The sequence below is a fragment of the Alosa sapidissima genome, chromosome 20 (assembly GCF_018492685.1).
Source record: "Alosa sapidissima isolate fAloSap1 chromosome 20, fAloSap1.pri, whole genome shotgun sequence".
Classification (NCBI taxonomy): Eukaryota; Metazoa; Chordata; class Actinopteri; order Clupeiformes; family Clupeidae; genus Alosa; species Alosa sapidissima.
In genome coordinates this window covers 18,354,698-18,381,162 of record NC_055976.1, presented here as the reverse complement: position 1 = coordinate 18,381,162, position 26,465 = coordinate 18,354,698, and the positions used below count along the sequence as shown (strand labels likewise).

The 26,465-nt window shown below is 41.8% G+C and overlaps 3 protein-coding genes and 1 long non-coding RNA gene across 9 annotated transcripts in view; 2 read left to right on the top strand and 2 right to left on the bottom strand.

Annotated features, from left to right (window-relative positions):
- The window catches only part of mybpc3 (myosin binding protein C3), a 59,562-nt gene extending 51,737 nt beyond the window's left edge, over nucleotides 1-7,825 (bottom strand). For 4 of the 5 annotated variants that reach the window (XM_042075576.1, XM_042075574.1, XM_042075577.1 and 1 more), the window contains exon 1: nucleotides 7,746-7,825. In XM_042075576.1, coding sequence (XP_041931510.1) covers nucleotides 7,746-7,770 — 25 coding nt within the window. In that variant the 5' untranslated portion in view covers nucleotides 7,771-7,825. The remainder of the gene's footprint in view (nucleotides 1-7,745) is intronic. The other variant, XM_042075578.1, reaches the window with a different exon arrangement.
- An 835-nt stretch (nucleotides 7,826-8,660) lies between these two features.
- Nucleotides 8,661-21,304, top strand: LOC121695062. The gene is made up of 3 exons (XR_006025992.1): nucleotides 8,661-8,748; nucleotides 10,900-11,186; nucleotides 21,221-21,304. It is a non-coding gene; the product is annotated as an uncharacterized LOC121695062 (long non-coding RNA).
- Nucleotides 16,365-22,157, bottom strand: mtfmt (mitochondrial methionyl-tRNA formyltransferase). The gene is made up of 9 exons (XM_042075582.1): nucleotides 21,558-22,157; nucleotides 21,201-21,401; nucleotides 20,836-20,958; nucleotides 20,151-20,253; nucleotides 19,819-19,894; nucleotides 18,887-18,978; nucleotides 17,365-17,443; nucleotides 17,132-17,202; nucleotides 16,365-16,778 (listed from the first exon to the last, which is right to left on the bottom strand). Exons 1-9 carry the CDS (start codon nucleotides 21,788-21,790, stop codon nucleotides 16,572-16,574), a joined length of 1,185 nt encoding a protein of 394 aa, XP_041931516.1. The 5' UTR covers nucleotides 21,791-22,157; the 3' UTR covers nucleotides 16,365-16,571.
- Nucleotides 21,416-26,465, top strand: part of si:cabz01068815.1 (solute carrier family 51 subunit beta) — a 13,426-nt gene continuing 8,376 nt past the window's right edge. The window contains exon 1 of one of the 2 annotated variants that reach the window (XM_042075584.1): nucleotides 21,416-21,434. The gene's annotated coding sequence lies outside the window, so the exon portion shown is untranslated. Of the gene's footprint in view, nucleotides 21,435-26,118; nucleotides 26,224-26,465 lie in introns of those variants that run through there. The other variant, XM_042075583.1, reaches the window with a different exon arrangement.

The following is a 26,465-nucleotide window of genomic DNA, read 5'->3' as shown; positions in this document are numbered from 1 at the left end:
TATCAACATTATAGTTTAAATTAAGACTGCATTTAAATGATTACCAGAAGTGCATTACATTCAAATGCTAATGTCACAGATGTTTTAAATTGGAAAATGTACAACTGAAAAAAGGTTGGTTCAATACGATCTAAATGTGCTGAATATCAATTTTTGGTCCCAAATCCTTGTTAGTGGTTCTGCTCAAGGTTAAAAGGGAGTTTCCCTCACCCTTGTTGTCCAAGTACTTGCTCAATGGTTCAGGCTAATTTCAATTGTTAATGTCTCAATTTCAAGGCAATCTCAATTGTTATTGATGCTGTATTAATTGATCAAATGGAATTGAAACTAAACTAAATTGAATCAAGAACAAAACCCCACAGTTGTCCATAACACCATTCCAATACCTATTAGCACGAAGACTGGTATCATATCTATAGTAAGTAGTAGCTTGCATGTCAATTATATTACAAGGGCCATTGTCCCCTGGGGTTAAGTGCCTTGCTCAAGGGCAAAACAGTGGAAGACAGGAATTGAACCCACAACTTTTCAGGCTACTACATGCTAGCCCAGCTCCTTAACCACTATGCTACCACTGCCCCCATTAACTAGTACATAGCTAGTACCATAACTAGTACTAAAGATGCTACAACCACAACCACTGGGCCTGTAACCTGGCTGTTGGTGGAAAGGCCTAGATGTTCTATATCTATCCTACCTCTCTAAGTTCCTACACTGTGCTCTGCCACTCCTTCTTCCCACATTATATTCCTATAATGCTGTATACTAATGACATTAACGAGGGCTCTGGTTAAAGTAAATATGGCTGAATCTGACACTTAATTATTGTCTTAATTATTAGTAACACCTGTGATTACAGGAACAGGAAGTGGAACTACCGTGCCATTTCATGTCAAAATGGCTGCTGTGAAAAAGGTCTATAATCAGCAATACCCATGGGGTTATGGGATCCACAATGGGCAGACTGTCCAGGAGGAGGGCTGAGAAAGGAGCCATGTCACTCTAATAAAACATGTCATCCCACTCGGCATCCATCTTTACTTAATACACAGCTGTGTCTTCGACAACAAAGTGTGAGAGGCTGATACATTGCAAACATGTCAGAGAGAGAGACAGCATGAAAGAAAAGACAGAGAAAGAGAGAGTGATAGAGATAGAGAGAGGAGTCAGAGATAGCCAACACCGGGCTTGGTCTCGAGTTTCATACACCCGCAAGAGAACAAAAGAGGGCAGTTGTGGACAGCCTATTTCTGGCCAGCAGGAATATGTAAATATTAACCACAGTTGCTGTCAGGTCCTGTTTCCATGCATATGCCTTTTAACATTTAAACACTGTTCGTTGCTACCGCCCATAATTTACTGTTTTTGGTCAAATTTGACCAGACCAGTTGTAACTGCTCTTATATTAACACAAAAACCAATAAACATCACCAGACACTAAAAAATGTATTTCTTAAAGGACATTGACTGTAAAAAACATATTGGAACTTCAACACCTTATTCTCAGAACAAGTTATAAGGGTGTGTGTGTGTGTGTGTGTGTGTGTGTGTGTGTGTGTGTGTAAGGGTTTGTGTATGGGGATGTCTTCAATCTGCTAGATGAACATTACCATTCATTTCCTATGGCAGTCACTTTTGACTGGGAACACCAGAAGTGTGACCAAGTTAAATAAAACATTCAAAATTCAGTGGAAGTGGTCACAGTGAGTTGTATATGTTCAAATGTCCATTGTGAAGGATAACATACGCTCTTAAAGTCCTGTGTACACCAGCGCCGACATGAGTGCACTTGCCACGCACATCAGCGCAAACCCTGGATGAACATTGGATTTTATGGAAGATCATAGATTCAAAACAAAATAGCCACACACAAACATAGGAGTCATAAACAGACAAGTAACACTTTATAATAACTACACACAATTCATCATTTATTAAGCCTTTGTTACTTATTAGTTAATGGTTTGTTCATCATTAGTAATTTCTTGTTCATACATAATTTATCATCAGTAAAGCATTTGTTCACACAGTTATAAATAGTTTGTTCATAGTAAATAAGCCTAAATCTAAAATATGTTTATACATTATTGTTAATACTTAATAAATGATGCAATAATATGTTTTTGATTAAGTAATATTTCCATTATTTAACAGTTGTTACATACACATGCACTAATGATTAGTTAGGGTGAGGATACATATTTTATAAACCACTTCATAATACTATAATTAATAATTAACTCAGGAGTTACAAGTGGTTAGTTAATGATATTTTGTGCGCTCATCTAAAGTGAGGACTTTACAAATGTGTTATAAAGTTTACTCTTGCATTTATTCATTTAGCCGAAACTTTCACCCAAAGCGACTTACACATGTCAATGAAATTAAAGGGCAAGGCCACATTGGTGGACGCCAGGGCTTGAACCCCCAACATTATGGGTTACTGCATGTTAACCCAGCTCCCTATCCACTACACTACCTCTGCCCAGTAGTATTACAATAGTCAATTCAAAAAATATAATATAGATATGCGTGTTTACTATGAACAAACCATTTTTAACTGTGTGTAAACATGATTTACAGATGAGAATTAATGTAGGAATAATGCTTTACAAACTAAGAATACAGCATTTAATAATATTTTACAGATGTTTAATAAATGCTTAACAGTGTGTAGTAGAAGAAAACAGAAACTCTTGCATAGTTGTAGGGGTTTCTGTCTGGGCCAAGGTAGTGTAGTGGATAATGAGCTGGACTAGCATGCAGTAGCGTGAAAAGTTGGGGGTTCGATTCCCGTCTTTCCCTGTTATGTCAATTGCCTTCAATTTAATTGACATGTGTATGTCGCTTGTCTGCTAAATGAATGAATGTGAATGTAATCTTTACAACTCATTTAAAATGTCTTGCAAGGCATAGAAAGTCCTCACTTTAGATAAGCTCACAAAATATCATTAACTAACCACTTGTAACTCCTGAGTTAATCATGAATTATAGTATTAGGAAGTGGTTTATAAAATATGTATCCTCACCCTAACTAATCATTAGTGCATGTGTATGTAACAACTGTTAAATAATGGAAATATTACTTCATCAACAAAATATTATTGCATTATTTATTAACTATTAACAATAATTCATAAACATATTTTAGATATAGGCTTATTTACTATGAACAAACCATTTATAACTGTGTGTACAAATACTTTATTTATAAGAATTAACATAGGAACAATGCTTTACAAATGATGAACAAAGCATTTAGTAATAGTTTGCAACTGGTTTATAATAAGAAAATGATTTCATTTATAAGTGGTTGTTTCATTACTTATTAAGTATAAATCATGTACTTACAAACATATTTTTTGGATAGGCTTATTTACTATTCAAACCATTTATAATTGTGTGAACAAATGCTTTACTGATGATAAACAGGAAATTACTAATGATGAACAAACCATTAACTAATAAGTAACAAAGGCTTAATAAATTATGAATTGTGTGTAGTTATTATAAAGTGTTACCAACAGACATAATAACAGCAGATCCAGTGGACCAAGACAGGAAATGTAACATTGGAACCAAAATGCAAAAACAAAAATGACGTTACTATTTTGCCAGAGTGTTTTCTGTCATTCCCGACAGACGTAGCCCTTCAGTCAATCAGAAGAAAAATGCAATATCTACCAATATCTGGTTTAAGGAAGTTGTAAATCACTCAGATTTGACCGGAACAGTGTTTACGGGTTAAATAACACTTTTCAAGTGGTAATAACATTATTACTTATTTGAGTAAACTGTCAGTCTATCTCTCTCTGCTACAGTATACAGTACACTTCTATGGGTCACAAAACACACTGTAACCTTTCTACTGTTAACTTTGATATGAAATATAGGAACCAGTGAAGGTACCGCAGGCCAAAGGTCATGGAGTGAATTTGACCTTTGACCTGATATATATCAGCGCCTAAACTGGCAGCTTTTCAGTGTCTGACAGACGGTTGGCAGACTCTCTCGCCCTTCTCTCTGTTTGACTTAGCCATTCCGTGAGGGTCAGCTCTTTTGTTCATCAGTTATTCTTGCCTCTTTAACTAAACATTGCACATACACACACACACACACACACATACACGCGCACACACACACACGCATACGCATACGCACACACACACACACACACACACGCACACAAGCACACACACACGCACACACTGTTGAGTATCCCAGTGAGTGACCTCTCTGTAGGAAGATTATGTTGCCTTGTCTTAAATTTAGCCCCCACATGTGTCTCACAAAACAAAAGCTCTCTATGGGCAACCCCTGTGAACTGCTCCACAGGTAGTTGTGAGGGGGATTAGCCGTGGTCTATTTCAGTCGTGGAGAAAGCATTGGAAGAATGGTACGCCTGCGACAGGCCATCTAGGAGCAACCCCCCCCCCCCCCCCCAACCCCCATCCCCCCCACCCGCCTTCACCCATTTTTCACCAGCGGTCCTGACATGATTTCTGATTGCATGGTCTCACCTCAGCGGCAGTCCTGGCTAGCAGCCGTCTGAAGAGATGGCCAGATTCGAACAGTGATTTAAATACTAAATTCATATTGATTGGATGCTAGGGGATGTTTTGGGGTAGCCTAGCACCGTCAAGTGACTTAACAATCAAAATGTCAACAAAGTGAAGTTCATCTAGACCTACTGGTGGGTGTTAATGCTGAGTCATTCTAGAAGTCCATGATAAAAATCGTAGAAGTTCATCGACAGCTACAGGAAGTTAACCTGACTCTCACCAGATAAATTTTGTTCCGCCTAGCTCCACTCATCCATCTGGAATCGATCCATTGGAGTGGTGCTTCAGAAGGCTGGGCCTTATCAAAAATCCTTGCATATGATTGGATAAGCCACTTGTCCGTCATCTATTGACGTGCTACTTCAACAACTCACATCGAAGCCAACCCATGACGCTGAGAACAGTCTCACAGTCGCTTCTACGCTACATTGCATCTATGAAACTCTCACCCTGCGTCCTGATTGGCTCTACCATACAATCTGGTGCCGAAATCACTCTCAACGGAAGCAATCCCAGAGCTAGGCGAAGTTAGGCGGAACGAAATTCATCTGGCGAGAGTCAGGTTAACAGGAAGTAGCCTAACTTATATATAAAATAACCTCAATAATATCTAGTTAATATTCTGTCTCATCTGCTGTGAGAAGATAACAATTATTCAGGTTCTATCATAACTTGATGGATGGTCCAGTGGAAATCTGTAATTAATATTCCAGAAACCATCTAATGACCTATGCAGATTACACAATTTCAGCCCAATTTGGCCAGAAATGACTTGTAATGTGACATATTCAACGATTTATGAATCATATTGTCTGCGACGTTCCATGACTCCACAACCAAAAGTCTAGCATGACAGAATTCTTTGGGAATCTCCTACGACACTGACACTAGGCCGACCACACACGACGAGAAGGCTACGATAGATAGGCTACATGATCCTGTAATGTGGCATTGTGGAAGAAATTGTGAAATCTGCTTAGGCCATAAAGCAGATCTACAGCTTCTCATCAGGATTCCAAGTAGAATCTTAAGAAAGTGATGAATTATGTGAAAAAGAACCCTTGGGTTTCTCCTTAGAACATTTGTCTCGAAGCTTCCCATCAAAAAACAGCTGTTCAAGATAACTAAATGGAAGTTTTTCATTGGATGAATCAGCGGTAAGCCATTGAGAATCCAACCATAGTGCAAGCAAAAAAGCCCAGAGATGTTCGGCTTGGAGCATTTTCCAAAAAAGGCCCTTCACTCTTTCAGAATCAAGAAGAATCATTACATACAATGATTGAGTGAAAATCTTTGTTACTTGTTGATGATATGATATGATTTTACAACAAAGCCACTGTTTACAGTTTTCTCAAGTCTAAAAAAAAACAAAGCACAGCATGTAAACAAACAAACAAACAAACACATCACAGATGGCTGGATGTGAGGTGCATCATCACTGTCTGGACCTGTTATGTGCTTCATCACAACACTACATAAACCTTTACGTTTGTAAGCATGTGTTGTTGTTGTTGTTGTTGTTGTTGTTAGATTGGCTTTTCATCTCTACATCAATCTGTATGTTTACACATGTGAACTGCAAATGGGCTCAGCAACCTGGAAATGACCTGATGAGAGCCTGCAGTCAGAAGACCACTGTCAGAACTTTGCCGTAGAGATTACAGGGAACAGAGATGCAGAGCTGAAAATTAATATATGAATATAAAAAGATAATATAAATATAAAAATGTCATTTTAATGGACTCTGTTTTACAGTTGAAGATAGTGCTGGACTTGGCAGAGACTAAGACTGCGACTGAATGCAGATTGAGGGATCAGGATGAAATGCTTAGAGCGGATCACCACTCGTAATTGTGCAGCATTGTTCGAATGCTAGCGGTCTTAGCACACCTAATCTAGCAGCACTCAGCCTCGATAGATGCAGAGGGTAACTCGATGCTTTCTGCCACTATCTCGCCCTGTGTGCACCATATCCTCTCCCCCACGGGAGATGAGGCAGAAAAGCCATTTGCACTACAGGCATCCTATTCAGCATCTTTTTGGATTATCTTTCATGTTTGTGAGGGGAATTTTGATGTCGCTTCAAGCGTCTCTTTGGACCTAAGAGGCGAACTCCTGGCATAGCAGCAATGACAGAGGGACCTCCTGTTGACGGGCTATTTACAACCTCTTGTTTAAATGCCAATGGGCCAACACCTGGCTGAAACAAACCCCACGGCTTCAATCAGCACTGGAACAGAGGCAGGAAAAATGTAAAAGCCTAAACTAAAAAGATCAAGATCTATAAAGGAGATCATGGCTGTGTGACTAACAACAACTGAAAAAGATTCTGTCCCTTTCATTATTAGGCCAGCTGGAAGAGCTAGTTTAAAAGACCATAGCAACTGTGGACAGAGCTAAAATACTATCTTTGGTCATCCATGAGAGGCAAAAGCAACTGTAACTTCAGCACATCCGTCAGGCGTTATTTTAAACAATCACACCATGCCCTGGGTCATTCTGTGTGCATTTGTCTGGTTGCTCGCATGACGGATGACTGCTAGTGGTGACAAATATGATGAGTGTTTCTCTGATCTGTCATCAAGGAAGCACACAGATACATTAGTCACCGCACCAGGTTGTGCAACCGAGGACATGCAGAGTGTTTGACAGACCAGAGATTCCTGGGAGATGATGAACAGAGTGTGACTGAGCCCAGATGAAAGATTATGACTCAAAAGATAAGAGCGCCAGTCGTAGGTGAATTATTTGCAAGTGTTGTCAGGAGAACAAATTAAACTTGTCCGTCATTCAAAACAAGTTATATCACCTATATACAATAGAACAAGAAAGGAAATAAAAAAGGAGATAAAGCCTGAAGGAAATGATGACGTTACTGGACTGCTCACTACACAAACAGAGATGGCTGACTCCCAACATGATACTGAGGTTTTTCAGCCTTAGTACCTCATCTCAAGAAAGAGCTACAACAATAATGACAACTTGAAACCCTAATTAACCAGGAGTTAGAGATGCGGTCAAACTAAGCATAAACATTCATGACGTCATCCTCTCATTTCCTACAGCAAGCCAGCCTTCCACAGTAACATCTGATCTCTGATGTATTATCCTACTCTCCGGACATCAGAAGAGCTGCTTAGTAGTGCCCCCAAACCTGTCCAGCTGAAACCCCAGCTACTGTACCTGTTTTTTTAGCTGGCTCAGGCATCCTGGATAAAAGTTCCCCTCTGGTTCTGACAAACAAACTCTACTGTCACCCACTCCTCTTTTTTGCCCTATAAATACCCCCCCCCCCCCCCAACACACTCACACACATTCACACAAACCCCTCCCTTTCCCACCCAACTTCTGAAACCCAACCCTCTCTTTGACAATGAGATAATCACAGTGCACCTCCAAATTTGTGGCTGCCATCCATCCTTCTCTCTCTCTCTCTCTCTCTCTCTCTCTCTCTCTCTCTCTCTCTCTCTCTCTCTCTCTCTCTCTCTCTCTCTCTCTCTCTCTCTCTCTCCCCTCTCCTTCACCAAGCCCTGACACTCTCCATCTGCCCTGTCCACATTTCAACTATGTTTACCCCCCCCCCCCCCCCCCCCCCATCCAGAACACCTCCTTTGCCTGACGTGACTTGGGGGGGGGGGGGGGGGGGTGTAGGGTGGTAGTGGTAGAGGTGGGTGAATGGAAGTCTGGATGAAAGTGGGTTGATGGGGTGGGGGTCGGGTGGTGTCTCAGCGGACGGAGGAGAGTGTTAAATTTGGTTGGGTGCCTTTCGCACCCAATACCACCAGCCAGGAGCCTGCCCAGCAGCGCTGTAAAAAATGGATGGAGGAAAGAGAGAGAGAGAGAAAGAGAAGAGAGAGCAGAGAGAGCGCGCACACGGAGGAGAAGAGAGAGAGAGGGAGGGAGGGAGCACACATGAAGGAGGAGGAGAGAGCAAGGGAGAGCATACAGAGGAGGAGAGAGAGGGGGATGATGGGTACTGATGAAAGAGGGCAGAAGGGCTGAAAGACGCCCTGCTGGGCTCACTGGTGAGGGGAGACGGTTCCTGCCTCAGCAGGAGGCTCAGACCCTTCCAGGAGTCCTGGAGCGCTAGAGGCAACGAGATATGGGCATCTGGAGTTCAGCCAGATGTGAAGAGCACACAGAGACCCAACAGCTGACCAGGACAAATCAGCAAGTCCACACCAAGGTCAGAACAAAGCCTGATAATGTCCAGATCAGTGGCAGATTAAGACCAGACCAAGGGGCCAGATCACAGCCAGATCTGGCAGAGATCAAGGCCAAATGAGTGGCAGGGCTTGGTCAGCTCCATTCCGATTGTCAGCCAATTTTGATTATCGCATTGATTGGTTCCGCTGATCATCACCAGCTGAACCATTAAAAGCAGCTCTCACATTTTCACTTGAGATGTCCTTAACAGGCCACCATACAAAGCTGTGCTTTTACATGTGTAGGTTAACACATGTAAAATATATTTTAAAGCCTGTATTGAGGTGTGACATTAAACCTACATAGCATATCTAATTGTTGTAGCTGTTTTTTTCTGTCACTGAGAACTATATCACTGATGTAACTCTAAATGCTGCTACATGTCATATAAAAAGTAGACATGAATGTCATGAATGAAAAAACACAAATAATATAGACTCAAAAAAGGCAAACATTCCAGACCAGACAGCATTACTAGGTGCCTGTCAATCATTTGTTCATTTGTGTGAAGTAAGGAGGGGTGGGGAGTTTTGGTGGAAAGCAGAATAGGATTGTATGACAGGTGGTTTTCAAAAACAATGACCCTACATTTATTGACTAATGTTTATACTTTCTTATAATGTATTATGCAACTTATCACCCAAGAATAACAAATAATGCAAAACAACAACTAAGTCTATGCTGGCATCAATTAAAATGTTATCAGTCAAATGCTTAGTATACATCATGTCAAAAGTATGCCAGTATACATAACAGAAAACAGGAGAAGGATGTTATGTTTCCAGTGCTAATACTCAGAGATCTAAACATATAGGCCATTGTTCCATATGTTAAGCCATTGGTCCTAATGCCATTTTTCCTTCAAATGAGAGACACTGCTGGAATCTAAGGTCACGGTCCAGGCCAAAGTATCCCAGAGCCTCCTGCATCCCCTAAACATAGATCACAGCTCCCTGTAGCGTGCCACCGAACGCAAGGGGGGTTAACAAGCCCCTTTGGGTAAGAACCGGGACTAGGGTAAGGGGTCACATTCTAGATGTTCACAATATGGGGGTAACAGAAGGCGCGGGAGGAGGTGGTGACAGAGCCCAGTGGTAAGACACTGGATGAGATGGGAGCCAATTGGCTAATGGTAATGATATATGAGGTTAACAGCCAATCAAATTAGAGCCCTCCCCCTCCGTTTCTCTCAAGCACAGTAATGACTGGCTGGATTTGTGTAGGACTATGGCTCGTCCTGGGCCAGGGCTGTGTATGGCCTCAGGGGTTGTGTGAGTGCACACACTGAATGGACAGCTAGGTGACTGTGACAGGCAGGCTACGCTGGACACAGAAGTGAGGTGTTCGTTCACAGAGTGTCTGCTGCAACAGCTTCCACTACGATAATGGAACTGGCTACACCAGACGTGATGATGATGCGTACATTCAAAGATGATATTTTTACGCTCCACAAGTGGAGTGCTTCAGATGTAACTGAGCAACACACACACACACACACACACACACACACACACACAGTGTAGCCCAGGCCAAGCAAAATCACTGAATTCGACACAATACATTTGTATTGGATTCTTTGGAGACTTTCAGTTTCCTGTAAAGGAAACAGGTTTGGATTAAACTCTTTGTTGGAACCCAATATTACTGTCTGACTCTGCTAAACATCACAAGATTCATCCACCCAACCCATAAACTTTGTCACCTAATAATAAGCATGGCCCTCAATGTAAACCCAATGTAAACCCTGGTACTTTCCTATCCAAAAGCCGTCTTGGAGCACAGTATAGACATCATAGGGTAACAGTAACGTAATTGGGGATTGGATGAGTGGGGGATGTTCATGTCATACCTCAGTCCTAGGAGACCAGATGGGTTAAGGATATAAGCTATAGGGAATTCTTTTAGTAGGCATCCACGATGGTTTCCTGACTCTTTGAAATATCCACACGTTCATCCACTCCACCTATAAAGCCTGTCATCTGATCATCAAGTGTGGCCCTCGATGTAAAGCCATGCATCCTATTCTAAAGACCGGTTCGTCAGAGTGCAGTATAGACATGATACTATGACAGGTCTCATAAAACGTAATGTACCGTTAACAACATAGCCAGCACTCTCCCTCCCCACGCAGGCTGTCAATCACTCCCCAACAAGCGTGACCTTTCTGACAAGGCTCGGGATAATGAGAAAGCACGGCTCCAGGAAACTGTCCAGGCTGCCACTCAACTGATTTTACACCTTGGCCTCGCTGCCTCGCTGCCTCGCTGCCTCGTTGCTCGCCACTTCCGACTCCAGCCGTCCTCCAAATCTCCAGTATTTGTCCTTCACGCCGGATGCCAACGCTTCAAGCACAACGTCTACAATTAAAGCCCCGACTGCATATGACCACTTGGGTTTCTCTTATTCCATGACACAGAAGTTAAAAGTCACGTAAAAGTCACTTTTCCGATTGGCTGGTTGTGTCTTGATGGGACATTCCAGGATTAGAGGGCATTTTCTGTCCCCCTCTGATATTTAAAATATGTATGTGCAAAATTACAAAAAAAATAACTTAACCTGCAAATTAAACTGTCATAAAGCAAAATATAATAATCTGTTGGAAAAAAAGTGGTGCACACCTCATCTGCTAAGGTCATTTAGACGTTAAGAATGGAGGACCCCATTCTCTTATTGCAATAATCTCTCTCTCAACTTGAAATCCATTCAATTAGAAGTTGCTTCCACCGTCAGCATTTAGAAAATGGTGTTGACAAAATGACAATAATCCCAACACATAATCCTGTCACGATTGCTGTCATGTTGCCGCCATATTTGTCTGTTGCTGTGTAGTAGTGGATTCAGTGTGTGTGTGTGTGCGTGTGTGTGTGTGTGTGTGTGTGTGTGTGTGTGTGTACATGTGTCTGTCTGCCGGTCTCTGTCTTCCACTTGGTTATTTATGCATGCATTCATTCATTCTGTCTCTCTTTCTCTCACACGCACACACATAAACACAGAGATATTAATCAGATATGATGGAGAATATCTTCTCTGCCTTAACTCTGCCTTTTAACATGTAAGAAAGGCAGACAGAGAAGTAGAGAGAACACATCTGATACCATATTGCAACACAGTCACGGTCACATAAAACATGTATCCATAAGGGGGGGGGGGGGGGTATGTGGAGTATGTGTGTGTGACAGAGAGAGAGAGAGAGACAGAGAGAGAAAGAGAGCGAGAGAGAGAATGATATTTGATATATCTGTATGTTCCATCTACTTGTACATACTATGCAAAGCATCCGAATCACATGACAGTCATGTGACATCCAGCACATCCATACATTCAAATATAACCCTCAAAAATAACACACGTGTCCAGCATGCAACCACCACATTCACACTTTCTCTCTCACACACACACAGATAGAGAGACAGAGGTCTATTTTATGGACTGTGCCAAACTCCAATGGATTAAGCCATACACCATCCACTATCCACTATTTATATTCACATTCACACACACACACACACCTGTTTTGCTGCTTGCTACTGCTGTGTCTCAGGTCTGATGGTCAGTGGAGAGCAGAGGCCAGATAGTGACGCTGAACCTGACAGGTGATGACAGTCCGCTGGATGAGCCGGTAGAGAAATGGCAGTTTGTGTGTGTGTGTGTGTGTGTGTGTGTGTGTTAGAAAGACAGCTAGGGAGTGTGCCAGAGAGAGAGCGTGTGTGTGTGTGTATTGGTGTGCGTTAGTCTCTCTGTCAGTGTGTGTGTGTGTACATTTGCATATCTCTGTGTGTTTGTACATGTGTGTGTGTGTGTGTGTGTGTGTGTGTGTGTGTGTGTGTGTGTGTGTGTGGTGTCAGCATTCCGGGGATACAAGTGGTGGCCTTGAGCATTGCCAGTGGGGTCGTGCTGTGGACTATGCGAGTCCTCATGCTCTCATCTCTATATTTTCCCTAGGGCTAGCTGACCTAGCTCTGGCGTAGCTGTCGCCAGGCCAGGTCATAATAATGATGTGGTGCAATGTTGTTATGACCAGCAAGAAATGCTAACATGTTTAAAAGGGTAGTCTTGCAGGGCGACTGGAGACGCTAGCATGTTAGCAGCCATAAGTGTTGTCATTGTTAGCATTTTAGCACTGCAGACTCTTAGCACTCGGAATAACAAGACCAGGCTCCAGTCAAAACGAATAGGGAGAGACCCATACTTCCAAAAGTGTGTGTGTGAGCATGTGTTTCAGAGTGTATGTTTACTTGTGTTATGAAGTGTGTGTGTGTGTGTAGTGAGTGGGGTTGCCAAAACCATGGTGCCACAGCAGTGCCAAACCAGGTAATAATTCTATGAGGTTCAGTAGGTTTGTGTGTGTGTGTGTGTGGGGGGGGGGGGGGGGGGCAGTGCTGGGAATAGTGTTTGGCCTTTGCCTGTGTGCCCAGGGCCAGTGCTCTGTGCTTCATCAGGGACACGGGGCCCTAGATAACATCTCAACGACAGCATTCTTCACCCACGGCCACAACTCAGGCCAGGGGGCTGGAAATGTCACCAACCAGACTAAAGGCGACGACCCTTCCACACACTCCCGCACGTACACACACACACACACGCACACACACAAACACCATGACGGCATGGTTTGTGACGGGAAGGAGGCTGGAGACTTCACAGCGTTTTCATCCAGTGATGCCTTAGATAGTTGAGAGCAGGAATAACGTTTTTTTCCTGTGGGATTAGGACAGTTTTTTTTCAGTGTTCTTGTGTTAATTAATAGGTTACTGGACTTTTAGAGAAAGAGAGAAAGAGGGGGGGGGGGGGGTGGAAGCAACAGAGCAAATGACTAAATTGAGGTAACAGCTAAATATCATCCTGTAATTCACAAGCACACACTAAAATGGACTTTATCTCAGGGTAAGACTGCAGCTCAAGTTCTGGATTTAGGATACACTTTACCTAAGGAAAGATCCAGACCTAACTGCTCCGTGGGAAACCACCGGTGGTAGCAGAGTTACTTCGATACTCTTTGGCATAGTGGTTAAGGAGCTGGGCTAGCATGCAGTAGCCTTAAAAGTTGTGGGTTCAATTCCACGCTTCCGACGTTGTGCCCTTGAGCAAGGCACTTATACCCGAGTTGCTCCGGGGACAAAGGCCCTTGTGACATAATTGACATGGCTTTGGATAAAACTGTTAAATGAATAAATGTAATGTAATGAAACCAAATGTCCACTGTAGTATATAGTAACAATCCTGTGACAGTAAACCAGGTGACTGGTCCATAACAGTTATGCCAAGCCTGCCAGCCTGAGCACTTGTTAAACAGTGCAGTAGATCTACGACTTGCACTTACGTCTCTGTCTGAGTACCCCCACACACACACACACACCTGCGGGCTTTTTAAAGCTGGCGGGGCTATAAGTAGCACGTTCTCGGCTAAGAGGGGTTTCAGCTGAAGGACCCCATCCCAGGGCTTCCCTGGAAGACAATAAAATGATTTAGGAGAAAGACTCCCACCAGCTGGCATTCCACCAGACCAGAACGGGGCCACCTCTGTGAAATCACTCGCCGCCTCGTCAATCAGCGCATCATTAATCAGGCCCATCTAGAAAGTTCTCTGTATATTGTTGACGTTGCCTCATCCACAGGTGGCTGAGAGTCTGCAATGAGGTATTTTATTGTCTACATTTAGTTTCTTTTTTAGTCTTAAGTATTTTTTGCCTGTGAGGCTTCTCAGAAAGAAGACTTTCTCAATAATGAGTCCAAGAATAATTAAAAAAAATGTTGATAACACAAGCACTATTATAGATAAGACAAGCTCTTGTAATTCTGAACCTGTTTTAAAAAGCAGTGAAAAGCTGGTTAAATTCTAGCTCCACCTGCTGGTTTTGTGTATGTCTGTGTCTGTATGTGTGTGTGCGTGTGTACTAGTGTTAATTTCGTCAGACGAGACAAGAGGAAATATGTTCGTCAACGACCTTTTTTTTCATGACTAAGACGAGACGATGACGAGACGGCAGTAATGTCCTGAAACACTGACTAAGACTATCTTAAGATGCATTATTGTTGACGAAAAAAGACGAGACTAAAATGTTTTGCATGAAATAAAAACTAAGATAAAATCTCCCTTCATGTTCGTCTACAAAATGAGAAGACAGAATATCTAGCTGTTATGTTTTCAAAATATTCCGAATGAGTTCATACGCAACAGCTTTCCTGTAGGCTAGTCTACGTGCTGCTGCTGCAACCCTGTGGCTGCAACACGAAACTACATGGAACAAGAACACTGGAGATTTCTGCCAGAGTTAGCAAGCTAACTACCTAAGCTTTATGCCACAATGCTACATACCCAGAAGTTGAAGCTTCTCTCATACAACATTGCGCCAAGCATATGCAACATACAACATCCCCCAGAATGTCCATACGAAAATGTTCAGCATGTAATGTCAACTATTCATCTAGTTAGACTGATGATGCAAAGTTTGCTAGCAAGTAAGCTAATATGGAAAGTTCGCTAGCAGGTTAGCTATGGCTAAGATGGAGAGTCTGTTTGGGGAATGTGTTGTTTGGGCGCATATCGCCATCTAGCGAGGCGGAGTACAACATTAATAGTTTGGCCTACAACAGTGTTTCTCAAACTTTTTCAGTTTCAGGACCACTTAACTAACCCTAGCTAAAAAAAAAAAAAAAAAAAAAAAAAAAAAAGATTAGACCTACTTCAACAGTAGCCTATAATTAGTCTACACAATAGGCATACTCACTGAACCACCTTGCTTATTGACTTTGCACTTTGCTTATTGTGTCAGAGGATTCATACTGTATGATTTAAATTGGCATATCTTACATAGACAGTGTTGCAGAACTGCTTGGATTTACATACAAGTTATATTGCAAACAACTCATCTATATTATATTTTACCACGTCTGCTCGCGGACCACTTGGGATAGCTTGCAGACCACCAGTGATCCCCGGACCACACTTTGAGAAACACTGGTCTACGAATATGACAGTGGTCCAGTCAAATCTTTTACTGTCTATGGTCAAATCCCAGCCGAGCTATAACTGTAGCTTGACTTACCTGTGCATGTAAACATACTGACTGACAAAAAATCAGAATGAGTAATTATAACAGACGAGTAGCCCTGTGGACACACAATATTGTTGGAAAATTGAGATGTGTGAAACACTATTTGACTCAAATGGTAATCAGAAATAATTTGTTATAAAAAAAGACTAAAATGTGTTGACTAAAACTGACTAAGACTAAGATACCTTTAGTTTTCTTTTGACTAAAACTACACTAAAATGATGAGACTTTTAGTCGACTAAAACTTGACTAACAAAAATGATATTTGAATGACTAAATATGACAAAGACTAAAAAGGACATTTCGTCACAAGACTAAGACTAAGACTAAATTAAAAATAGGTGATACAATTAACACTAGTGTGTACAGTATGTATCTCTCACATCTTAAAGTAATGTTAATTTAGGTCTCTAGGGCTATAATTGTGTTAACACATTCCTGCGGTTTATAAATACCACTATTAGCAGTTCTGAGTTCACTATTGGTGATTATGGATTTTTAAACTACCGTGAGTAACCCAACTGCAGTAACCTTCAGCACATACCTTTATATCTGTTTAATGACAACTTGTGCCATCACAGTCCCATGGCAAATCAAATGTACACATCAACAATTTGTCTTAAAACAGACAAACCAAAGGATACTATGAATGGATCTGGGTGCATCTGATTAAGTTAAATGGCAAGTCTCTGCAGAATGCTCACTGGGTGCATCTGATTAAGTTAAACGGCAAGTCTCTATTGAGTGTTCAGTGGGCACTGGTCTTGCCCAGGAGAAAAGAGTCTTTGTGGTGGGAGTTAAAGGCTCCTGTGTCTCTGTCTCTGACGCTCTGGAACACACAGTCCGTGGCGTCCAGTGACCTCCTGAGGAAGCTCTGGTGCAGATAGCCATTGTAGAAGTCCGCCGCGGACAAACACTTCTTCAGCTTCACTGTCTGAAACCCCACCCAGCCGTCCTACAGCACACAGGAAGCACATCACTCAGATTTGTGTGGTTGTGATGGTTTATTTTTGTGCTTTTCGACAACTGTATGAAATAATTGATTGCACTTACACTTAATACTATTACTAATGGCATGCTGTCAATCACTAATTGACACTAGCACGTACACTAATACTATTACTAATGCTTTAAATCTATTTTTTTTTTAAATGGTATAAATGTTTCAATCACAACAAATGAATCAGATTAATCACACATTTCTAAAGACAGAAAGCTCATTTTGCGTGTTGAAACCACTGACTGTATAAAATAGGTTGAAACGCACTATGCAGGTGAAAGGCAGCGCTAGCGATGAGCAGAGCCTACCTTACAACGCACCGCCAGGGTGTTGGTTTCCTTCTGAAAACATATGGAGCCGGGGACTGAACACTGGAACCCTAAAAAACCCAAAACATTTTGTTTGTGAGTTTGTTTGTTTTGCCAGAATATATGTGGTACCTAAACAACACATGCATTTCCCCTTTTCTCACACACGTTATGTTCAACAAACAAAACAGTTTAGCAGCTAAATAAAATAAATAAAATAATAAAGAGAGTACCTGTTAGGGAGATATTGCACTGTCCAACAAAGTCCAACAGCTTCACAGTCTTTCCCATCCAGAGGGTTCTTAATGGAATCTGCACATCAGATAACACACAAGAAATCAAATCAAAGCTAGAAACAATAACATTCAAGAAATTAAAGCTAGTCTCAGCTACAGGGCCAGACTCCTGCTTATTTATACGTCGTACACCATTTTACTACACTACTTTCATAGCTCCACTTAAAGGTGTAGGCCTTGGTCTTGGCAAAAGCTTGTTGTATTTCAGCACAACAGCCCACCCAATACAGCACTCCTTTCTGCTCCTCCACCGATATACAGGAACGTCACCTATTACCAACTGTCCCGTATTTCCGACTCTTATGTGTATGCGTCACTTAATATTAATTTCTATACAAACCAAGATGGCGGATTCCTAAAGAAATGCAAGCATCCACACCATAAGTGTATCTAAATCTACACACCTATGGCTACTAAAAATGTAAGGTTCATTTATCAAATGTTGTTTTGAAGTATTAAAAAACATTGTTGTTTGGTGGTTTTACGATACAGTATGTCTTCCCTGGGTTCCTAACCCCATGATCTTAAGGTAGGTAGTATTCTACTAGCTGAGCCACAGAAATACTACAGTATTATAGCCCTTATCAATGATAACCTAATTATCACGAGACGAGGACATCCCAGCTTTAGAGCGTAAAGCACTCCACACAAAGGCACCGACATGAGTGCGGCACATTTTGTTACGTTTCAGACTCGGATGAGATCCAGAATTCCTTTGTGAGGATGAGAGAAACGTAAAGAAGGACAAACATCAGTGCAGCTCAGCGCCTGGTTTCTTCGACACACACACTGTTGGGAATTGTGGCCAAATGGTTCAGTCTTCGTTTCATCAGACCAGATGATTTTACTTCTCAAGGTCCGAGTCGTTTAGGTGCTTTTTGGGAAACTCCCGGCAAAACATGGCTTCCATCTGTCCACTCCATAAGTCCTACCATAAAGGCCTGATTGGTGGAGTGATGCACTGATGTTTGTCCTTCTTTACACTTCTCTCATCCGCTCAAAGGAACTTTGGATCTCATTCATAGTGACCTTTAGGTCCTTGGCTACCTATCTGATCAAGGCCCTTCGTCTCAGTTTGGCTGAGCGGCCAGATCTAGGAAGATCTCACACAGCAAGCGTCTGAACGAGGAAGAAAAACATCAACTTTTTTTATCCAAACTTTAATGCGCAGCCTACACATTTGGCCTTCAAAATCATATTTCAGTAAACCAGCTGATCTTAATTAGCACAACTGCTCAACCATTCACTAAACCAGCTGATCTGAATTAGCACAACTGCTCAACCAGGTAGAGCACCTAATTAGAGATATCCCCTGTGTTAAGGACAGAAGCAACATATGTCCAGACTTTTACTTCTTGAAGGCAGGATGTCCACTTCTGGTTATTATCAATGAGGCACAGGAACCACCTCACATGTAGAGAGAGAGAGGTGTGTGTGAGTGTGTGTGTGCGCGTCTTACCCTTGAGCCGATAGCCCGGTACAAGCGGTCGATCTGGACACACGTCTGATCCTCCCACACCAGCCAGCTCATGGATACACTGATCTTAGGGGCTGAGCAACACACACACACACGCTTTATAGTCAGGTGTGGGGGCAGGTCAAGGGGGTATTCCAGAGTTTGGGGTTTGTTGAAAATCTGAGTTTGTTAGCCCTGAGATGAGGGAAACTCTGGGTTTTCGGGTCCAGCAAAAAAATTAACTCAAACTTCTGGTCTAATTCCACATTATTTGATTCTGTGAACTTAGAATCAGGTTTTCTTTAACAAACTCAGTGTCAGTATCTCACCCTCCTGCTGGACATCATTTTCTCAAGTATCCATCCGAATGCGAAGCCGAATTTATTAACCTAGCCAACACCAACAAAGGACTTGGATATCCTCAAATAGATGTGCCACCATCCCCTGATAACTAATCAAATGTTAGCTTTTGGTAATTAAACTAGAAGTTTATTCAGTAGCCGAATATGTCACCACTTTCTCTACCTGTAAACTAATAGCCTAGTAATAGTAATTTCAAATGAATCTACTGCATTCAAAATCATTTACTGGCACAGCAAGAGAGTGCATCCACCTCCCATAAGCAAATGGAATTTCTGTGGGAATTAGAATATTGAATGCACACCTGCGATTTCAATCAGAATCAGGAAACTCAGCTGGAGTCAACACAGACACACAAGACAAGACAGTCCAGAGTCATCGCTGATGACCTTTGTCTGAGAGTCTCTCTCTCTCTCACACACACACACACACACACACACACACACACACACACACACACACACACACACACACACACACACACACACACACACACACACACACACACACGGCTCAACAGCCCTAAATACTGTAACCTCTGATAACCTTTATTTAGGGGTCAAAAAGGCTCTTACCAAATGTTGCACCTTCCTTAGCTTGCTCTTTCCTATTAGAGATTCTCTCTGGAAGGTTCTTCAGTGTATCCATTAACTATGCAAATGAATGTAAAGTGGATTTAAAAATCACAATCAAAGATTAAATGAAGCAGCATTTTACAATTACAGACAAACTCTTCACAGAAAACAAATGAATTTATAATAAATGATAAATAAACTTTAAACTTTTATAGACAAACATTGTGCTCTTTTGACTGTGCTCTTATGCGTCGGTTAGTAATTATTTTATTGTATTGTAGTTGATACATCAAGCCTTGCATCATTTTAACAACTTTCAAATGTGCCTCTACCATTCTGGCCCCCATAGCAGCTAGCGTCTGTCCCAGCTCATCAGCTGTGCAGCGGGGCGGCACCTCACACACCTCCTGCTGTAGGATGGGGCCCACATCAAACCTGCAAGCCAGTGGAGCAGACTGTAAAGATGCAGGCTGCCATTCTGCTATTCAAACAAATTCTGTTATTCCAGAATAACTATGAACCTAATTATACCCTCTTGCCAGAGGAGTTTATGGGTCGAAATGAGGCGGGATTATTGTTACCAACAGGCTGAATTTGGCAAAATGTGTACTTGATCTGAATGTAATCCAACTTATTCAACTTGGACTGTACCTGTACCTAAGTCAGATGCAGCTGGTCATGTGATTGTCTGGCAAAATTACTTAAAATGTTGGCCTGTGTATATTTACAAGGCAGGCTTTCCACAGCTCTCATTTTTTAAATAGTGTGGCTTTCTTTACCACAAGACCCAATTTGTGTTCAATTGTTTTGTCTACAATCTCTGCTTCTTCAGAAGAAACCTGCATGCACACACCACTACTAAAGAAACCATGACAACACATGAGGGAGTAAAACAAACATGTTACCCATCTAGAGGTTTAAAAGGCCCAGCCTTTACAGGGGGTACAGTAAACAGTATGACCAATGTGAATGGTATACATCATGACTCTTCTGCTGCATCTCTGCGTGTGTGCCCACCTGAGGGGTCGGATCTGCATAATAGAGACTCCGGTCAGAGTGTCTCCCTGTAGGACGGTGTGGAAGACGGGGGCTGGACCCCTCCAGCGAGGCAGCAGACTGGGGTGCACGTTCAGGATCCCACTGAAGTGCGCACACACAATACATCAGTTTAGCTAATCTACAGACACAGCTGTGCAAACAGATCACTACACAGATTTAGGTAGGATACACACATTCATGTGGTGGACAAAATCATTTAAACACACGCACACACACGGCTTAAGCCATAGCATATATTACCATTAATATGATGATGATGATAACATGCGTTCCCTCTGTGGACTTAAGTCAGATGGCGCCAAACTGACTTGATAATAACTTACTGTGGCAACTGCTTGATCAGTTTCTCTTTCAGCAAGCATCCGAATGACACCACAACTCCGACGTCAAATCGTCCATGGACATCCACATTGGGCCAGTCGTGAACTTTGAGTTGGTGTTTGTGGGCATATCTCCACACTGGAACGGAATCTGACAAAGTCACAACTTCCAGCGTGTCCACAACCCTCTCCTTTGACTCTAAGCTAAATGACAACCCGAAAAAAGAAATGCATGAGGTAAGCTGATGTAAACGCTAGCTGAAAACTAACATGGCTTTGATGTGTAATTGTAGATACTTGATAATTACAGGTAGTTTTGCAACGTTTGTGTTTCTGAAGCTGGAAACAGAAAGCCTTTACCTTGAAGCGTGGAGAAGTTTTAAAGATTCCACCGCGAAATCGTCGCTTCCGAAGAATAGTACTCTCCATGGAGGTTTTGAAGTTGTGTGTGTGTAGTTGCATTGTAATGGGTGGCTGCTGTCACGAAGTCTTCGGGCACAAGGTTTGAAATCTCTCTTGTAAGAATGACTGCAAAAGGCATACAATATCCTAAGCCCACTCGCCCTAACGTTAAAATAATTCAAAGTCCACATTTTGCCGTAATAAAATGAAGTGCACTGGCTGCCATCTCAGGCAAGCCTGACTTTATCTGACATGTCCACAGAAAAATCAGCTAAATTTACCGTCACGGTGTGACTCGTCAAAACGTCGTTACGAATCCATAACATTCCTTTGTTTTTACATCAATTAAGGCAACGTTGTGCAGCACAAAAACTCAAAATATACAGTTAATGTAAGAGGTTTAAGTTCGGCACCACCTTCCAAAGGACGCCGCCATGTTTTCTAATGACACATGACAGACTTCCGGTCCGCACCTAAAAGGTCTCGCTTCAAAAGTTGTGATGTAAATCGTTCCTATGTAGGCCCAGTCAAAGTCCTTTTAGGCAAGTCCCTCCACTCGGCGGCCATACTGCAACGCTTTTTGGGCACTCATCGGGCATCCTCTTCGGCAGAAATGCGAGTTCACAACACATGATTGGCACGATGTCTTCACAACACACCATAGGATTGGCTCAATGCATACCTGTCAACACTCCTGTTTTTCCCGGGTTTCTCCCGTATTTAAAGGTCATCTCCCAGCACCCTCCCGTTTTGTTATCTCTCCCGGAAAACTCCCGTAATTTGCATGGCCATCAAACTTCATTTTAAAATCATTGATCCATTCAGGTTGCCAGACTGTGTATGAAATACACCCTACACATACACGATCACTTAGTTTCAATTTCAACCGTTTTGTCATAGGCTAAAACCTGGCAACCCTAAACCCAAATAAGGAAGCGGGTGCCGACTGCGCAACCGGGCTTGAACACATTTGTAGCTAGCATGTTAAGGCTGTGTCTTTAATTACTACTTAATGAATTACTTCTTACTGTTAAGACTATCAATTGGGAGATTGTTAGGGCAGGTTTTGTGGTGGACTGATGCTCAATGTTTGTACCATCAAGTACCATGTTGATGAAGGCCAAGAGAGATGGTGGCACAGCCCTCTGCTGGCAGTTTTCTTTGAATGACCCGTCAAAAGAGAAAGATGAATTAAGGATCTCTTTGCGCACTACTTGTGCTGCTCGCATTAAGTGCATGGCATCACTGTCAGTTTGACAGACTATCATGAGAGCTGGTCCAATGTCCTTCTCAAAACTCAATGATGAATGTCCATGATGTTTACCTCAAAAGCTAACTACCAAGGAAAACTCCTTCCTGGCTATGGTTAAATTAATTTGCAACATGAATAATATTATGTAATTATGTAATAATATTGTTTGTTCATAGTCAATATGTTTACCTGTTAGAATATGTCGATTGAAGCGCTCTCTACATTGTGCATACTGTACTGTGGCCTGTAGCAACAACTCTAAAGCAGGGTTTTTTTAACCAGCGGTGGTATGGCAGGTGGTCTGTGAAAATGGTCTAGGGGGGTCACCTGTGGATAATTCTGTGCTGTGAAGAAATGAAATTAGCCACACATCTCATGAAATAACAACTAATAACTGAATAATACAGGGACAACAAAGAAATGAATTGGGGTACATAGGGTACATAAAAAATGAATATTTTGATGTTTTGTTTACCTTGACCTTTACATAAATGCATTTTCTTGAACTCTGGTGGTTTCAAAGTTATCAAATACAGATTGGGCACCCAAAGGTTAGTGGGAAATGACACCTTAAGTGTTTTTCTACTGTATTTGGTTCCAACGTGAGGCACTTTTGAATATTGTTGGCGGCCATCTTGGATTTGACCTCTCCCGGGCCTCAGAGGTCAAATTTGACTTCCCTCCCAATCTGAAAATAAACCTTATGGTATAACCTAACTATGGTAGAAGTTTCATGTTTCTTTCAAAAAGTGCACAATTCCCCTTGATTTGAGGGCTTAACCGCTGTACTACATAGGCTCAATAATGATAGGCTGCATCAACCAAAAGCGCACGTTATGTAAATAGGCGGGTCAGATCGCGGGCCAGGTATCATAATTAGTATTTGCGGTTTGGGGGGGCTTAAAAACATATAGCCCAGGGGCCTCAGGTGGTATTAAGGCGCCCCTGGTTATATAATGCCATTGTAATAATTTGTCGCATATCTGAACATTATATTTTCCATGATAAAGACTGGGAATAATAGAGTGATAGCTCTCATATAGCAGAAAGCCCCAAATGCAATTTTTACACACTGTATGCTCCATCGCGAAGTGCTTGTGGCTAAAATAATTATTAGGATTAGCTTAATGTATTTTTACATTTGCCGTAGTATTGTCGATGGGTTTAATAACACATCAAGGGGGTCCTTGGCCAGAACCTAGTGGTATTTGGGGGGCCTTGGTCAGAACCTAGCAGTATTTGGGGTATTTGGGGGGCCTTGGCCAGAACCTAGCGGTATTTGGGGGGCCTTGGCCAGAACCTAGCGGTATTTCTAGGATTTTTTGAGTGCTGCGTCTCCTCATTAGAAAGTCTCTGGCCCAGTATCCAAATTACTGTCCTTTGCTTCCCAAGGTGATCTTAACATGTGATGAAGTCTTGGGTCTGTTATTTACCTAGTCTGATTCTGAAGGAGAATATCTGACTTTTGGAGAATATGAGCGATCGTCTAGTCACGCTGCGTCTGTGAATGGAGGTGCGTCATTTGCGTCTTTCCGACAGTGTTCACTAAGCATACCACGCTTATGTCGACCCTCTGCCCAACATAGCTGAAGGTGCCAGTGGTGACGATAGTGTCCGTAATGGACGTAGTAAAGACAGCAGGGGTAGTAAAAATAGGGCTCTGAAGAACTACAAAGTCACCCGCGATAGGAACTGATTTGACCAGGCTACTTTATTGTATAGTAGAATAAGGTTTGTGGTAATAGTAATAGTTTACTATTGTTGGTTTACATGTGACTGCTTTCCTGTTCAGGTGTTATGTGGGTGAAATGACAAAAAAGTAAGCAAAACTGCTCAAATATATGTTCAACATCCAGTATTTACTGAAATGTGCATAATTCGAGGTGGTTGTCATTCAGTGACGTCATAATATGCAAATTAGATTTGTAAATTTACCCCCTTCATAAACTTTTGTTCATACTCAATGATTTTCACATTTACAGTAGGACTTTATCTCTGACCACTTTCAAGCCACGGCCTTTTGAAATTTTGATGTAAAAATCGAATGATGTTTTTTTTTAAAACCTGGTGCCTAAAGGGTTAAGCAGTCACTTTTAAAACTGTTAAAAACAGTAAAAGCACAACTCTTAATTATATGATAAATTATTTTTCTAATAGATAATGTTATCCATCTTTAGTATTTTGCATTGTCTATTTTGTATAAACATTTTTTTATATATATATTAGCTAACTTGCATTGTTTTCTGTAATGCCCATTTGTATTTATATTGTGGGTAGTAATTCTTATTCTTATGATGTTGATCTCTTTGGAATGATCACCTTCTGAGGAAATCAACTTCTATGGAATGATCACCTTCTATGGAAGTCAACTTTATCAACTTTATCAGTATTATCTCAAATAAAAGAGGATACTCTTAAATCACTGCATTGTGCACAGAGAGAGAGAGAGAGAGAGAGAGAGAGAGAGAGAGAGAGAGAGAGAGAGAGAGAGAGAGAGAGAGAGATCTTATGACCAGCTAGAGATGAGAGCCTCCAGTAAGATTATGCAGTAGTGTGGTCTTTTCATGAAAAGTTGTGACAGCTTGTCACCGCAGTCCAACAATGCAAGTAATAGATTACATGTAAACTAAAAATAAAGAATGAATACTATTGGTGAGAATGGGCTGACTTCTCTTAACATAGCTAGCCATATCTTCCTTAACGCAGCCAATAAAACAATCCAATCAAATTCTCCTACTACGTCGATAAAGATCACCTCTGGGTCATTCACCTCGCTCAACTCTAACCACTCCTGCCATAAAAAATTGAAATTCCTCTCTCTCACTCTCAACCCCACACACATACTCCAATAGGTCTGTGACCGTCAGGGCAGAAACTCTCTTCCCTCACCAGATTTCTGTTTGACTCGCGTAGCAAGGCTGTCCAAACAATAAGCTAGTCAGTTCCCATGGTCAAAGACCTCACTCACTGCATGGGTGAGACAACCATTCTCACACTTGCTCACTTTCACTGACAATGATTATCCAAAAGTCTGTCATTTAATTCAGGTTAATGTTCTATGAGGGCATCACTTTGTTCAGCAACAACATTCAGCTGGATAAAATGAGCTCTCAAGTCAGTCATTATTATAGTTCTGTGTTATAACTATGTGGTAATAGATTGCAATGTTCTCAGTTTCTTAACCTTGCTGTAAATCTGCCCAGTAAGCAGAAAAGCCACATTTAATGACAATAAAACAGGTGAGAATGACACAGCCCAATCCACACCCACCTGAACTTTGGTAGTCATGAGCGGAGCTGTGTTCACACACACCATCTTCACACACTCACTTACTCCTCAGGGTGCACTTCCCTCAGGCCCTCCACATCTCAGGTGAGTCCCAGACCAGCTTCATCATCCTCACCTCCACAGGCTCTGCTCTCTGCTCAGTGAGATTGTATTGCCAGCTGGGTCTTCACTAGTAGCCTGTACTTGACTTTTGTATTGTTAGTAACTACAGTATCTCTGTTGTATCTGACATCAGATGAGACCTGTTTGATGTAGACCTGTTACCACCTTTTCACTTTCTGATTGATTCGTTCGTACATGATTAGCTGTCTTGTTTTTTCCTATGC

Coding starts and splice junctions, on each gene's coding strand:
- mtfmt (XM_042075582.1), bottom strand. CDS start 21,790: ATGTGGACTTTGAATTATTTTAACGTTAGGGCGAGTGGGCTTAGGATA. Junction 20,959..21,200: donor CTGATCAAGCAGTTGCCACA/GTAAGTTATTAT, acceptor TGCGCACTTCAG/TGGGATCCTGAACGTGCACC. Junction 19,895..20,150: donor CTGCTATGGGGGCCAGAATG/GTAGAGGCACAT, acceptor TCATTTGCATAG/TTAATGGATACACTGAAGAA.